The sequence below is a fragment of the Acanthaster planci genome, linkage group LG10, assembly GCF_054643075.1.
Source record: "Acanthaster planci isolate LZ-2023a linkage group LG10, COTS_SCS, whole genome shotgun sequence".
NCBI lineage: Eukaryota > Metazoa > Echinodermata > Asteroidea > Valvatida > Acanthasteridae > Acanthaster > Acanthaster planci.
The window spans coordinates 3807674-3822874 of record NC_141786.1 but is presented as its reverse complement, the minus strand read 5'-3'; the positions used below and the strand labels follow the sequence as shown (position 1 = coordinate 3822874).

Here is a 15201-nt window from a genome sequence, read left to right as displayed (position 1 = left end):
CACCTGCTTCGCCTCTTCACGCTCGTGCCACTCAGTTGCAAAGACTTGTCGGTCACAGTTTGTTTTAGTCCTGATTCCAGACCTGATGATTCTGACTACTCCACGAATTAAGGGTCCCATATCACCCAAGGTCCACGTGGCCAATTATTCCAGTTTCCGTAAATATCCAAAATATTCCGAAGTCTTCTGTACGTGTGATATCGATCGATTAGTAATGGCCATTAGAAAAAGACAGATGAATTTACATCAATGCAAACGATACGCTGTGCAATTATGTATGTGTATGTATACACACTCTTACATTAACGCGAAAAGCTGTCTGAACGTCGAAAAATGGTATGCTCTGAACAGTGTGTTCTGAACATACAGCAGTCACAATGCAGTCACAAATGGTGCATTGCTGCAATGAAGGCCTGTACATGGGCGGGGTTGTAAAGGTGAGAGTTAAAAATAATGATATTATATAGGCCTGTAGGTTTTCCCGGCCAATTTCAGCACAGATGCACTAAAATTCGTTTTTGTCTGGCAGGCCTATTGGAGTTGCAAGTCAAACTGAGTGAATACGGGTGTATTCCATCTCACAATATGACTACACTCATCGGTCCGGATGGGAGCTGCCCCGAGCCACTGACCACGGTGACTCACAACAGCGGGACCGTGGGGCCAGTGGTATGTACATAATACTACCACCCAGACTACTACAATGTGATGAGAGCGGTATACCCAGCAAGAAATGAGACCGAGGGGTACCCCCAACATGTCCAATCCCTACACACATTCCAGACTATTGTTACTTAACGCATCCCCCCCCAAGATGTCTGAAAGGAATTCCCCAGATTCCTGCGAGACAATGACCAACACAAAGCAGGGGGGGTTCTCTCCGTCTCATACCTTGCTGCATATGACCTCGTGATTTGGGGCAAGCTTTTGCTTAGTTACATAAGAGACACCTTGCAACAATACACTGTTCCCAATGGGTAAAAACTGCGCACAAAGGAACCAGTCCATTCCAGGGATGGTGGTTGCTATGCAAAAGCTTGCCCCGAATCACGAGGTATAGCAACAGTGTATTTAGTCTGAGGAATTCAAATTGTTACGTTTCTATACAATCAGATAACACAGTGTACCAGATTTTATTCAAATTTAACTCGCAAGCGGCATATTACCGCGTTCTGGCATGCCCGGTGTGTCCATAACGAGAGCGCAGCGAATGTTTGCTATGCACCATCTGTTTCACAACCATAAGCCCCCTTGGTACCCCATGATCATCGCCGCAAATTGTCGCTGGTAATCTGCATCCTTAACGCTTTGTGTACTGCAGTATAGCAAGTTAAATATACATTCATGCTATCGTTGGTGCTTGGTCTTGTCTGACAACATCATCAAATTTAATGCTTGCGCTGTTGCTTGTATTAGACCTAGGCTGTGTATCCGAAGAGTTCATGTGCAGTTATTGCCCTTACCGAGTGTTTGCTCCTTGTCTTATTTTGAGAATAAATGGCCCAGCTGTTTATTAGATAATGTGTTTTATTTGAATCATTTTATCACCAAATTAGCACAAAAAGGTATTTTATGAGCAGGGATGTCATGATAACTCCTTCTGATGAAACAGCGTATTTCGTTTCTCATGAACTTAACTGTCCTGTGGTGATTAATATATTATGTGCCAGTCTTAGCCAAATTCGTACAAATACTTCGAAAACTGATGTTTTGGAGTGAAAAAATAAAATTACAAACATTGAGAGGATAATTGAAAAGTGCATCAAAATCTATTTTAAAAAATCATTTGCGACGAAAAAAGTAAGTCCAATAGATATTTTTCTTTCTATCTCCATGTCACTGCGAGAAGATGTAGTAAATGCCACAAATATTGCTACAATATTACTGGCCTCACTTTCCGGCTAAGCTGGTAGCAGTAATCAGGCATTTTTGGAATGTTACTATTGTTCGTCTGACCGCGCGGCCATGATTATCGAGCACTCTGATGTGCTAGATCAAGATGTAACTCCTTTTGTGTCCTTCCTCCATGGCCCAACCACGCAGCCACGTGGAGGGGGAAATTCCAACGTTCCAAAACGCAATGACAAAGGAGTGAAAGAACACGCGAACACTTCGCTGCTAATTTCCATATGCAGAGTTGGGCTAAATAGGAGGCCTGGGAATGCGAATAAAACACAGGGGCGCTAAAGTTTCACAATCGAGGGATGCGGGTGTGCGGCAGTAGCGCATTTGCTAAGCATAGTGTTTCAAAAGTAGACATAGTTTATCAGCCTAAATGGTAGAATAAAGGTCTCCCATTTGAACAAAAAATACTTGAATTGGGGTGAGGTTAACCCTCGGTTTCGGAAGCATTGGGGAGAAAACTCAACAAACTCAAACCTCAAATAATTGGGTTTCCGCCAACTATTAACATAGAAGCCCACTCGTTTCGATGTCACGGACACGAGTCGACTGCTGTGTTCTTAGATGAAGTTTTTCAACGAATCCGCAATGTCACATTGCCAAGGAGGCGCATTACTCCAAGGTAAATTCACTGATAACTCCTAGCCGTTGAAAACTACTCCTTTTTAAGGGAATGAGAACCTGTGACGAGATGAACGTTGTGTTTGTTGGTAGACAAACATTGAGTTGTTTTGGGAAACTATTTGGGTTTGATGAAAAAGAAGGTTCAAACGGGCGGGAATCGAACAGGTGTCGTTAAGTCCACAGTTCAAAATGTAAAACTCAAAATATATGCAGGGCCCAATCATACACGCGCTTTAGAAGATACAGTGCATTTACCAGCCAGGAACAAGCCAAAATGAAATCCGTGTCTCTGTATGAGATCACTACCCTACATGCCAACGTAGAGCACGACAGTACACGTTCACATGCTTCCCCTGCCACGTGGTTGGCATTTTGCCAGATTCCCCCAAATAGCGGGCTCTGTAACACGCTTCTTACCGTTACGGCTGCCTTAAGGGTCGAGTTGCCAGCATTTTCAACAAATAGCAATTTGTTTTCATTAGCGGCGCACAGCGTGTGTAAACAATGCAACGAGGCAAACACTTAGACAATGGATGCAGATATTAACTCCAGCTTTCGATAGGCAACTGCAGACCTTAACGTTTGGGATTCATTTTTAGTTTTTTTTTAATGATTTGAAGGTTTTTTCCGGTGTGATGACGTCATCAGCCCATATTTTTTGCAAAACGATTACAGACGTAAAAGTCTAATTTTCAAGCGATTCCAGCAAACTTAACCACCTTCTTCAAAATAGATTTTGCTTTTTTAACCAATCAATAGAGGGCGCTTGAGCGTTGAATGACGTCACAGGTGCATTTCAGAGGAAGATTGCTGTGTTGGAGACTACCACCGTTGAAAATAGGTTTTTATCTATTATCAAATTGAAATGATAAAGCACTTCCGGTTTTGACCAGTTTCGACAAGAAGTAAAGGTCACGCGATGTTACGAGCACGAAAGGAAACAGACACCGAAGACTAAATATACTCCATCACTTGGTGAGAACAGCAGGCAGCGGGAGGTCATGGTTGATTTCATGTGGAATTTGAAAATTTAACCAAAATAAAAATGTACGCGCTTGTAATTGGTAACCTGGATTTTTTAGTCTTGATTTTAATTAATTTAATCGACTTTAATTTGTATGAAATTACCTTATAGTTTTAGAATCGTGCATAGTTAACATTTCATTTTTCTTCCATTTTCAGTATCATCATATCTTAAAGATATTGCTCTCTGTAAAGATTTCCTGGAGTGAGTTCCATATACGAATGTCACTTGACACCTGTGCATAAACCTTATGAGGCTGTTATAAAAAAAGTTTGTTTCCAAAGAAAACACTTGTAAAAGTTGACTTTTTAGGTTATAATATTGCTTTCTGGGGGCTAATGAGGTCCTGCAGGGAAAAATTAGTGACATTTGCAAGTGGAAATCTTACCAATTTCCTTTCCATAAAAGTTATAGAAAAGCACTGTAAATTATTTTGGGACACTGTTCAGTGTTTGTTTTTCTTCAAATGATTGTACGGGGTCCTAGGTTACCAAAGTGTTCATTCTCTTCTTGTTTCTTCCTTATTTCGTCTTCAGCTTCTTCGTTCTTTCACAATCGTCGTATCAACAGCAAGCCATTCGCACATACATAAGCTAAACGTAAATTCATTCGTTTTATGTAATAGGAACTGGCTTATACTACCACGGATTGAAAATAAATGTGTTCAATCATGGACAAACGAAACCATCATGTTCCTAGGCAGTTCGCTCATTCCCACATATGCTTTTGTGCAACCGGGAACACACTATACGGTGGTCTAATGTTGTCTAATCATTTTTTACGCATCAGTTTATCTCCATGAACTTTATTTCTTTGTATTTTGTTAAAGTAAATGATGGTCTCCATCTGCGGAAAGAAGTGTTGAAATGGTGTCCGACGTCATTTACCTCGAAATCCACAGCAAAGTAGTATGAGCTCTCAAGTAAGTGGTTCAAAAAGGCATAGGAGTGAAAATACGTGCCAAACCAAAAGGATATAATAATCACTGTTGGATGAAAAAAAAAGGTCTTCTGCAGTGACTTGGGAAAAAAAGCCAAATAAACACGTATTTCCAAAATTCTCAGTTTTGTCGCATGGTTTGTAACTTTAAAACAGCTTTCATCTTACAAATCTCATTACGTTTTATGCGTTATTTACAGTTAATCCGTGATACTGTTTCATTTGTTTCAAATTTTCAAACCGATCAGCATCGCCTAATGCGTTAAAGTACATGTCAAGCGCACGGCTTTACACCACTGATCTCTATACACTGGATAGGCAGCTCTCCTCTGTGAAGCGATTGTGCGGCCATCTTAGGCTATTCAATACAATGGCATTTTCCAGGTCACCCGCTTTAGCGCCGTGCATGAATGCACTTTAGCGACTGGACGGACTTAAGTTGGAGGCTATTGTATTGAATATCCTCAGAGGGCCGCGCGATCACTTCAATTCACACATAGGCAGTTATTGCTCAGTTATTGCTATCCAGTGTATAGAGATCACTGATGTTCACCCAGCACTGCCTATGGGATTGTATGGGGTGGTGCATGACAGGGGTAGCCATAATCCGGTCCCTTCTCTTGCAACCACGGCTTCTTTTACATCAAAAGAGGCAAAGGTGGAGAGCTGTAGTAAGTGTTCGATACTTTTGCATGTCGTAGTCACGCTTGGAGACGCCGCAAAGCGTGTTGCCAACATAAAGAGCAACATACACTGTTGAAAATATTTCTTGTTGGGATTTTCCCGAAGATATACCCCACATTCGGTCATATATATTCGGTCATACATGACAATGGAAACTTTTTTTTAGTGATATTGAGCCATTTTTATGCAACATCGTCATTAGAAGCCAGTATTGATCCTTGACATATCATAAGCTGATTTTTATCGACATCCTTCTAAATTCTACACTATTCTAATATCAGCTGGAATTTTGGTTGAGCGATAAATCGCTGTGACAGAATAAGGCCACAGCAAACCAGATTTTTAAGTTGGCTTTAAAAAATCCTTCAGAGCTAATAACCATCAGGATGACCTTATGTGCAACACTGGCTTCATAATGAATTGTTTTTACAAATAGTCTTAGAGAAAACCCCAGTTGCAAGAATATGTTGATATGTTTTACATGAGTAGAAGGAATAAACGAATTTTCACGGCTCGACAAAGGGTACCATATATTTGATTACCTGACGTGACTGAATAATGATATAACTCCATCACACGTTTTCGTGTTCACCACAAAAGCTCGCTTGCGTTCAGTGTACGACCCTGAACAATAAGCAAAACTAAGACCAGAAAGGAAAAAAATACCTGTTCCCCTGGTGTTCGGTCATGCAAGTATATCCATTATATGACAAGAGCAGGCCATTTTGTTCAAGGGGTGAGACTTTTCTTCTCCGAAATCTCAGTTAGAGACGGCATTGTTAGATTTTGTCACGCTGCACCAAACAGAAGGCCGTCAATGAACTGGTTTGCGTTGTTGAATCCATGTAAATAGTTACATAGGGGAAGTAAAGGACCTGATATACCCTTCGGGGGTCAGTTTTTCCTCACAAGTTTCACGTGCGAACATGGCTGCCGCTTTGATGATGTACTGCCACTGTATTCCGCCGTGCCCTTTACAACCGTTGGTGCGTGTACTCATCTAAACGGCACAGCTGTCTGGTTGCACAAGTAAAGTAAGTGTTTCGTTTGATAATACCTTTGTCAGACAATAAATGCCACAGTTGCATTTTAAGCAGTTGAATCACGATCTGTGAAAAATTTCATGCAGGCAATTATCTGTCTCATTAATAGAAATGTGCAACTTTCCATACACTACTGGAAACTACACTGTATTAGAAACAGATGTCTGCATGGGAGTCAGGTTGGCACGGTAATTCTTTCCTCGCCTTCCACCTCTGTGGTCCCAGGTTCGATTCCCGGCCCGGTCCACATGTGGACTGGGTTTTCAGTCCCTACCTGACTCTGTGGGTTTTACCTAGAACATTCCTCTGGGGTTTTCCTCCCACCTCTAAAATTGTAATTGCTACTTACTGTCTCCCCTTTACTGATGTTGGTGAATGTGGGTCGTTTGGCGGCTGCCCGAGGAGCCCTTGTATGCCATCGGCTAAACTGTGTTTAATGTATTCATTGTTCCACGCTTAATGTCTTCACTGTACAGCGCATTTGAACATATCTATATGAAATTTGCGCTTTATAAATGAATTTATTATTATTATATTGAAGAAGTGCACCTTTCCAATCTTGTCCATGCTTTTACTGGCAAAGGAGAGCGATATTGTGTTGGTGCCATTACAGGGCAAGGACACTCTTCATAATTATCAGGACTTCAGCTGAAGTAAACATCTTCAAAAATGGCTGAAAAAGGCTTCAAGATACCCTTTTAGATGAGAAAACAGGAAATGGAAATCAAATTGAAAGCGACACACGGGAGTAGTTAAATGCATTTACTAATTGCATCGCCTTGTCCAATTGGCACAGTGGGGACTGTGTTTTGAGACTATACACTACATTTTTCTCCTAAAAATATTTTCAGTACTTTCCTGACGACAAGGGCACCGATTACTGATTCATTCTACACGTGTATTATTAAGGTATAAGTTTGGTTGATTAGGGATTGATTTTGCGTGTGTGCTGTGCAATTCTTATCACGTATAAGACTACGGCTCCTTTACCTCGTATCCAGAAATCTTGATCGGACCGTACTTCATTTACGTCGAATGCACTTACAAGGTATATATATATATATGCATTGGTTGGCCCCACTACTGTAATCAGTTGAAACATGAAAAAGGAAGATTTTTCGGTGTAAATCTTATTCTTTTAGGCAATGGATGGTGATTGTGTGCAAATGTATATTGAAGAAACACAAACATTTTGTCAAAATAACGCTAAATTCTTGCGTCAAGAATTAAAAATGGCAACATTTCTTGAAAAAAGTGTTTGCGTCAAAATGAAAATTAAGGTCAAAGCGTAGCCTCTAAAACGTTAATGTTAAATTTACAACATTAAATAGCACATTAAATACGTGTAACAAACATTTACCATTGGGTTAATGTTGTGAACCACAGTACAGTAGGCCTACTGCACGTTTAACACAAATATTTTAAAAGCCTAATTCGGGGGCCAAGGAAACGAAGTATTTTATTTTTGGCTTGGCCTTTCAGAGGTCTCGTAGATTGTAGCATCGACATGTATGGTAAGTCATGGAGAAATAGGGCAGGAACAATTGATGAGTCCACGAATTTCACCGGGAAAATGTTTTGTGCAGTCTGCTCTCAAATGTCAGACAAGAATTTAGCAGCACACTGGGGTAGGCACAACCACGCTGAGCACCGCATGAAATAATCCCTACCTGTAGCAAACGTGTCTACTGCAGGGACAAGGCTTTTCTGCAGTCTGTAAAGCAGCACTATGCCTATATATGTATGTACTGATGACGTCAGTTTTTTGTTTACACTACTAAGCGTAACAGAGCCATTCGGGTGCACGGTCCACTAAACATCAGAGAACCAGGTTGGATGCTCGTGCCAGGTTTCACGTCTACGTGCATACGGAATACGGTCATAAAATTCACGGCGATCATCGGTCTTTTTATATACATGTAAGTGGTGGATGTCGACCTCAGTAGACTAAGAACATTGTGATTTAACCTGTCCAAAGGTCACACAGACCTTCCACTGGATCTTACCACCTACCGCTATTTATGAGTGAGACCGATATGGCAAAAAAGCCCCCTCTAACTATGAATTTAATATATCACCGTATGATGCAATACAGTAGGCAAACTTATAAGTGAGGCTTGTTCGAGCCTTCTCCTTGCAAATTTTCGTGACACTGAGTAGCCTCACTTGTAAGCGTGCCTGCTGTATTGCTTCATGCGATAATATATTAGTATCACGGTTCTTGCAGGCTATTTTGCTGCACAGGCCTCACTTATAAGTAGCGGTGGGTAGTCGGATCGGGTGGAAATTCATGGGTGCTTTGCGTTCGTGAACATTTTCATCCCTCTTTATACTTCTGCCCAGTTGCAGATATAAAAGACTTTCAACCGTGTAAATCCAATGACAGAAGGCAGACACAGTTCCCGATGTCTCCAAGGTTTCTACATTGTCCTCTGCATGCACATCAGCACAATGCTTTGGACTGGACTCCTCGCCAAAGGTCTAGGGGTGATGTTACCCACGCTGCGGGAGCAATTTTCAGCCGACACCTGGATGATCGGGAGTCTGATAGCAGCCGTAAATGCCGCAGCAGGTTTTGCAGGTAGGCTGTGGACGGAAAATTACGTTCATCCTCCAATAGAGGAAGGACACAGAAGGAGTTGCAACTTAGGCACTTCGAAATGGTCGCCGCCGAGTCAGACGAACAATAGAAAACAATCCAAAAAGGCCTAATTACTGCCTGCATTTTAGCCGGACAAGCGGGACCAGTAATATCTTAACAATAATTGTAGGTTTTGCTTGCAATTAAAAACAAGTTATCGCTGTTACCTGGAAAAAGGAGAGAAGAATCCCCGATATTAGGCCTACCTTTGCCATCGTAAATAAACTTTTAAATTTTGGTACACTGTTCCATTACCCGTGCAAAGTTTGCAGTTTTATTCTCCTCCGTTCAATACATCAGTGTTGAAAGAGTTGCTACTAATTTGGGTAAGACTGTCCGACAAAATGTTCACTACTGTTGGAAAGCTTAGAACTGTAGGACCAAAATGCGCTATTTCATCACAGGCATCGTGAAATCTCATAAAGTACGCTTTTTTACAAGTGCCATGATAAAAATGTCGAAGTGCAGTGAATAATTTTACGTCCAAAATACAGTGTATGTAAAAATATCAGTTTGCCATTCTGAGCTCGAGCGGTTCTTTTTCCAGGATAACCCTTTCAGCTCCAGCCCCCTATGCTATCCCCCTTTCAATACCGACCTACAGAAGCATAAGCTATCAGCTTAATACCACAACCTGATATGGTCCGTATGCTTTCACGCGGCCCTCTGCAGATTGCATGGGCATAGTAACTGTATTTTAGGCCATCAGTCACTCTAGAGGCTAAAAATAAACGTGACTGGTCCGTGCGGGACGAATAAGCTGTAAGTCGTGATTTTGATTGGACAGTACTAGAGCATTAATTAGTCACAATCTTAGTCGAAGCATAGTCCATGACAAAAACTTGTGTTCTTGAAAGGGATTTCCCGAATTTCCCTTTGCTGCCAATATTTCAACTTTGAATTTTTTGAATATCTTCACCCCAAATCAATAATGCAATGCAATTAGTAAATAGAATGGAATCAGATTAATTAAAGTTTTGCAGGTAGTCCTGTGCATAAAATGCCTTGCTCTTTGTCATCCAAACCCATATTGCCTCGTAAACATCAAAAAGGTTTATTGCACCAGTGGCCTATTCCGTGCTTTGGACTGATTAATATTGGGGGGGGATATTCCCACTCCTCGGGGAATGACACTCATGAACTGCACTAGAAGCTACCCAATGTTTCTATCATTGAGGTGAATAACTGTGGATATGACCAATATCGTCATAAGGTTACTCATCTGTAAATTGGGGTTTTGTTTCGCCATGTTTCCGCCATGTTCCCGTGGCTATACGTGTACACGGATTCAGTGAATCTGTTGCGACGCACTGAAGAAGAAGGTCCGGCTATGCTCCACTCACGCTTTGCTGCTGCCGGAAAACCATCTTCATTGTCTTCCACGGCATCGCTTGCATCAGAGGATAACATGTCGGAGTCGCTATCGGCCAAGAATTCTTACAAAATGTCTTCGTTTTCCATGTTTTGCATGAAAAACAGTGGGAGTGCATAGCGTACGGCACTCACGCTATTAGTACCCCATAAACGATTCCCGCCTGCCATTGTGCGACCAATCAGAAGTGGGTGCTGAAGTGAGGGCGTCATTACGCTTTAGGCAACCTGCCAGTTGCATTGTTCCTGAATTGCACTTTGGAAACCAAGGGGTTGCAGTTTTTTGTGCTCACCTGGCACTGTGGTATGCAAATGGGTGTGTCATCTGTGCCTTTTTGGCACAACGGGGTTGAAAGGGTTAAAATTCAACATGTGCATGTCAGTGGTATATCGCTTGATTATTTCAACGTAAACTGTTTTGTGAGTGATCTGTAAGCTGCAATTGAATGCAGCCTTGCTTACTGTTGATTGATTCTTGTGTTTTGTTCGTTTTACACAGATGTCGTTTAAAAAAAAGATTGTCATTCTGGAGTATAACCACATAGGCCAAGGGCAAAGGGACCTTCCTCTACTAATGCAACAATTTTTGTCCAAATTCAACTTTAAATATCTTAAGTTTGCAACGACGAATTTTAAATCATAGTTGGCAGTTTTCGTTGGTGTTTTTGTTCCATATGCTGCGACGTTTAATACGATCACCTGTAACATGGAAACACCCGTGCAATTGGTTGCAGGCTGCTAGAAAAAGCCATGTGATTAGTTAGATTGCGAGAGATTTGCGACTTAAAATGTTAAAATAAGGCAATACTCCAAAATTATTATACCCTACTGCACTGCTCAAGTAATGAAATTGTTCTAATTGATATTTTTCCTATTTTATCAACGCAGGTCCCCTGTCTGGGCCACTAGACGGTATATTTGGAACTCGTACTGTGGTCATAATGAGCGGTATCCTTACTGGAGCGTCTATGATTCTGGCGTCTTTTTCAACCAGTACTCTCCATATAGCATTGACGTTATGCTTGTTGGCAGGTAGTCTTTAACAATACTACCCAAGAGTAACATTTATTTTCTTAGAAACCAATGGTCAGGAATAGCTATATTTGATATCAAATTGGAGATTAAGATGTTTTGCTTTCAAACCCGAAGACTTAATTTAAGTTATTTAACCACACAATACAGGCATAAGCACGGTGCTGGCAACCGCCTCAAAAGTTCAAGGTTTCGGGTTTTTGTTTTGGCTCAGTTCAGTCCTGTCTTTTCTCGTGATTGAACGTAAACACGATTGAAGCATGGATCCACACGGTTTTCGGTAAAAATCAAGATTAAACCTTTACACCACTTTTGAATCTGGATAAACGGCCAGAATTCCTTTGATATCTGTTTGATGTAGGAGACTTTCTACTCTTACTCCTTTGCGGTCTTTTCCGTGCAAGTAACATCAGCAAAATCCCCATTAACATTAAAAGTGTGGTTTTTAAAATTTTTTTTAGGCAGCAGTTCTCATTTAAGTGCATAACCCCTCAAGCAGAAATAATGAGTTCATTTCCCCAATTACAAGCATTTCTTCCATTCTCTCTAGGGCCTAGCTTATACATCATCACCGTCTTGACCAGAGCAATGGCTGGACATCATTTCACTACAGGCTACGCCATCGCTACTGGTATTGGAACATCAGGCCACGCTGTGGGCTTGATGCTTCTTGCGCCCCTGACTCAGGTGCTTTTAGACACCTACGGCTGGCGAAGTGCCTTACTACTCCTTGGGGCAATCAGCTTGAACCTCGGCGTGTCTGGCTTCCTGCTGAGAAAACCACATCGTGCAGAGGCACGGAAGGAGTACCTACCAATTGGCTCCAGTGATGAGGAGCCATCCGTCAACAATGCAAGAAGCCATGATACCGACAGAAACTCACTACTCCGCAGGGTGAAGAACGTCGTTATAGCTGGGAAGAATTTATTGGGATGCGCAGTTTGTAGCCGTGCCGAGTTTTGGATCGTATTTCCCATTTTGGGTTGTGATTCCCTTGCCATAGATATGTGGATGATGTACCTTGTTACGTACGCCGAGGCAAAAGGTTTTTCTGGATACGAGGCTGTGACATTCACTCTAGCCGGAGGTATAGGGAATATGGTTTTCAAGATCATCATAGGCTTAATTTTGGACCTTGAGTTCTTGAAATTGCGGCTTAGTCTCTTTGTGACGATCATTGCGGGTTCTCTGTGTTTACTGACACTTCCCTGGATGAATACATACTGGATGATGATGATGAATGCATTTCTGTACAACGGCCTCAACGGTATGATAGGAATCTTGAATGACATTTACACCCGCGAGCTGTTCGGAGCTGAAGAGTTAGTGGCAGCTTTTAGCTGGATGGGTGTTTTCAAGGCAGCTCTTGTTCTCACTTTTGGATTTTTCCCAGGTAAACGCCTAAGGAAGCATTACACTGATGAATCAGGAAAGTCGACATAATACTTTTCATTTTGAACTTCATGCACTAACTTTACAGTAAGGCACTGAAGTAGTGAAGGTAGTGTGCCTGGCACTCACCCTTTGACCCTTTCAAAGGAAATGTGAAGAAGTCAAGTTTTGAATTATGAGTAGGTGTGAGGTTGGGCGGTTAAAAATTCTGGTACTGTTTGAAAGTGTGTGTTGACGAGGATGACGTTTTGGTCGTTTCAACGGGAAAGATTGTATTGGATTTTTCGGTACAGATTTTAGCGATTATCAGCTATGGTACTTTGAACCTGAGAAATATTTGATGTGGGTTAGATGGTCCCTCAAGTGTGCCAGACAGACTACGTCCTCTGTGCACTGTTTATTTGGAGGTTTTCAATTCAAAGTATCAACGTAATGTGCTCATTGAAATTACTTTGCTGAAAATTTTACTCGCAAGCTACACTGGTGTAGCTCTAATGAGGCACATGTTCCCTTGGAGATCCATGTGCCTTCCTCCTAATTTAATATCTTGAAAAGTAGGCAATCTTTGTATTAGCTTGTAATTGATCAATTTTCGGTGCCCCTTTGAGAATGCCCGTAGCCTATAGTGCGCCCCAGGGATTTATCCCTAGTTATACCACTAGCTGGCGTACTATGAGGAAGTTGAGCGAAAACGAATTATCAAAGTAGTTAACATTTCCGAACGCAAACTGTCAGAAATCGTCATCGTTTTCAAAACGGACGGGCATGTCAGAAATGATAAGTTTTAATTTCACTCCCACATTTCCTAGTTTGCTTCCGGAACAAAAATGTCATTAATTCCTAATTTGAACTGATGATGCTAGGCGGAGGTAGGCATTCCGAAACTACATTCTGCAATTTCACCATGCCTCGCCCAAACACCCAAAACACATTGAAATACATAAATGTAGGTCAACTTAGATTTTTTGATTTCACGGAAGGACGCCAGATTTGCTTGCCCTGTGTAAAAACGCATTGAACAGAGGGGTGTAAAAGTATGAAATTGTTGATTGTCGTTTTCACGAAGGAAAGAACATCTTTAGTTATACATGTAGTATCTTGAGAACAATACATGTATAACAAATCACATCATTTGGGGAACACTTTTCATTAGAACACCCACAAGTGCATTGTGGGAAGGCTACTAACTGCGTGGCAAAACTCGATCGGGAAACAGAGTTAGTTTAGGTAGATACAACCTGTCCTTGCCTTTTATTCGCGTTTGTCTGTTAACAAGAACATTACACTGGCGACAAGGATTTGTCGCCAGTGTAAGCATTGTATTATGTCAACCCTGCCGTTGTGATTCTTCGTACACGGCTGGGTAGATTCCAAAATGTTTTCCAAGTTTTTAATGTTGTGTTATTTCTGCGACTGTTATTAAAACTCTCCTTGGAGGTGATGACCCTTCAGAAAAATGTTCATTAACTGTGAACATTTTCGTCGGTCAAATGGATCCTTCTGAAGAGAAATGAGAAATGCCTTGGTCAAAAGACATAGATATGCCCAATATCAATTGGATGCACAAAACAGTGTAAAATGTTGCCTTGAAATTGTTTAAAAACTGTTGTTCATTGCAGGTTTGATGTTTGACAAAACTGGAAGCTTCGACCTTGCTTTCGTCATCTTGGGATGTGTAGCAGGTCTGCCATTGGTGTCACTGTTTGCGGAAATGCTATTGAATCGATGGAAGGTGCGATCGCTTTAAATGATGTAAACAATAATTCTTGTAGCCCTGCAAGACACTTAACTGTATAAATTAAGGAGAACGTCAATTTCTGAATACGGCAAATCACGGAGCACGTGACACAGGACATTTTTGCCTCTTCGTGAAAACGAAAAATATCACATTTCTGTGAAATACGCGTTGAAGCGCGCACACTTCTATAGATTTGTGCTACTTCGAGGTGTTGGTGACGAAATATTTATTGTTTAACTGATGCATGAGGATCTAAGCTGAAGGAAATATACATCATTACTTTTTGAGATTTTGTACAAATAAAAAAGAGGATTACTATGCTCGAGGTAAGTGGCAGAGTGGTTTATTCTGAACACATTTTGGTGGTTTTAGTATTCTACTGGTTAAACCAACCCCTCAATTACCCATGGCTAATATTCCATATGTATTAAATACTGTACAATTGAAGTTTTGCAAAGTTTTAAACAGTACATCCTGAGGGAGAAGGGGCTTTAACATAAAACTCCAATATTGTTTTCATTATTTTGTTTAAAATTTTCACTATTCTTTCTTTTCCCCTGTTGTTGTTCTGCTGTTGTTGTTAATAAGATAATTGTTTGCCGTGTCTTAAAAGAGGCACAATATGTTCTCTAAAAATGGAAATTGTAATGAGTCTCATCAGCTTCTTTTGTACTGTTAAAAATAAATGTTTTCAGTAAGTATTCTCTTCAAACAACCTTTAAAGGGAAACTGATTAGGTGTTTATAAATTATTATGAAGATGAACGAAGAAATTGACTGGAGAGGGATTTGAACCTGCTACCTCACCTTCA

The 15201-nt window shown here is 41.0% G+C and overlaps 1 protein-coding gene across 4 annotated transcripts; it reads left to right on the top strand.

The window, feature by feature from the left end:
• The first annotated feature begins 4784 nt into the window (after window positions 1-4784).
• Window positions 4785-15201, top strand: LOC110984346 (monocarboxylate transporter 12-like). Of its 4 annotated transcripts, none has more exons than XM_087142588.1 (7): window positions 4785-6207; window positions 7999-8135; window positions 8566-8797; window positions 11117-11260; window positions 11811-12653; window positions 14272-14384; window positions 15150-15201. In XM_087142588.1, exons 3-7 carry the CDS (start codon window positions 8596-8598, stop codon window positions 15180-15182), a joined length of 1335 nt encoding a protein of 444 aa, XP_086998714.1. In that variant the 5' UTR covers window positions 4785-6207; window positions 7999-8135; window positions 8566-8595; the 3' UTR covers window positions 15183-15201. The 4 variants fall into 4 exon arrangements, with proteins under 4 accessions (XP_086998714.1, XP_086998713.1, XP_086998712.1 ...); XM_087142587.1 differs by having other exon boundaries at window positions 8560-8797; XM_087142586.1 differs by lacking the exon at window positions 7999-8135 and having other exon boundaries at window positions 4786-6207; window positions 8560-8797.

What these genes read in the sequence shown, in the direction of transcription:
- LOC110984346 (XM_087142588.1), top strand. Translation starts at nt 8,596, where the DNA reads ATGACAGAAGGCAGACACAGTTCCCGATGTCTCCAAGGTTTCTACATT. An exon ending in GACGTTATGCTTGTTGGCAG is followed by an intron (nt 11,261 to 11,810) that starts GTAGTCTTTAAC and finishes CATTCTCTCTAG; the next exon opens with GGCCTAGCTTATACATCATC. An exon ending in CACTTTTGGATTTTTCCCAG is followed by an intron (nt 12,654 to 14,271) that starts GTAAACGCCTAA and finishes TGTTCATTGCAG; the next exon opens with GTTTGATGTTTGACAAAACT.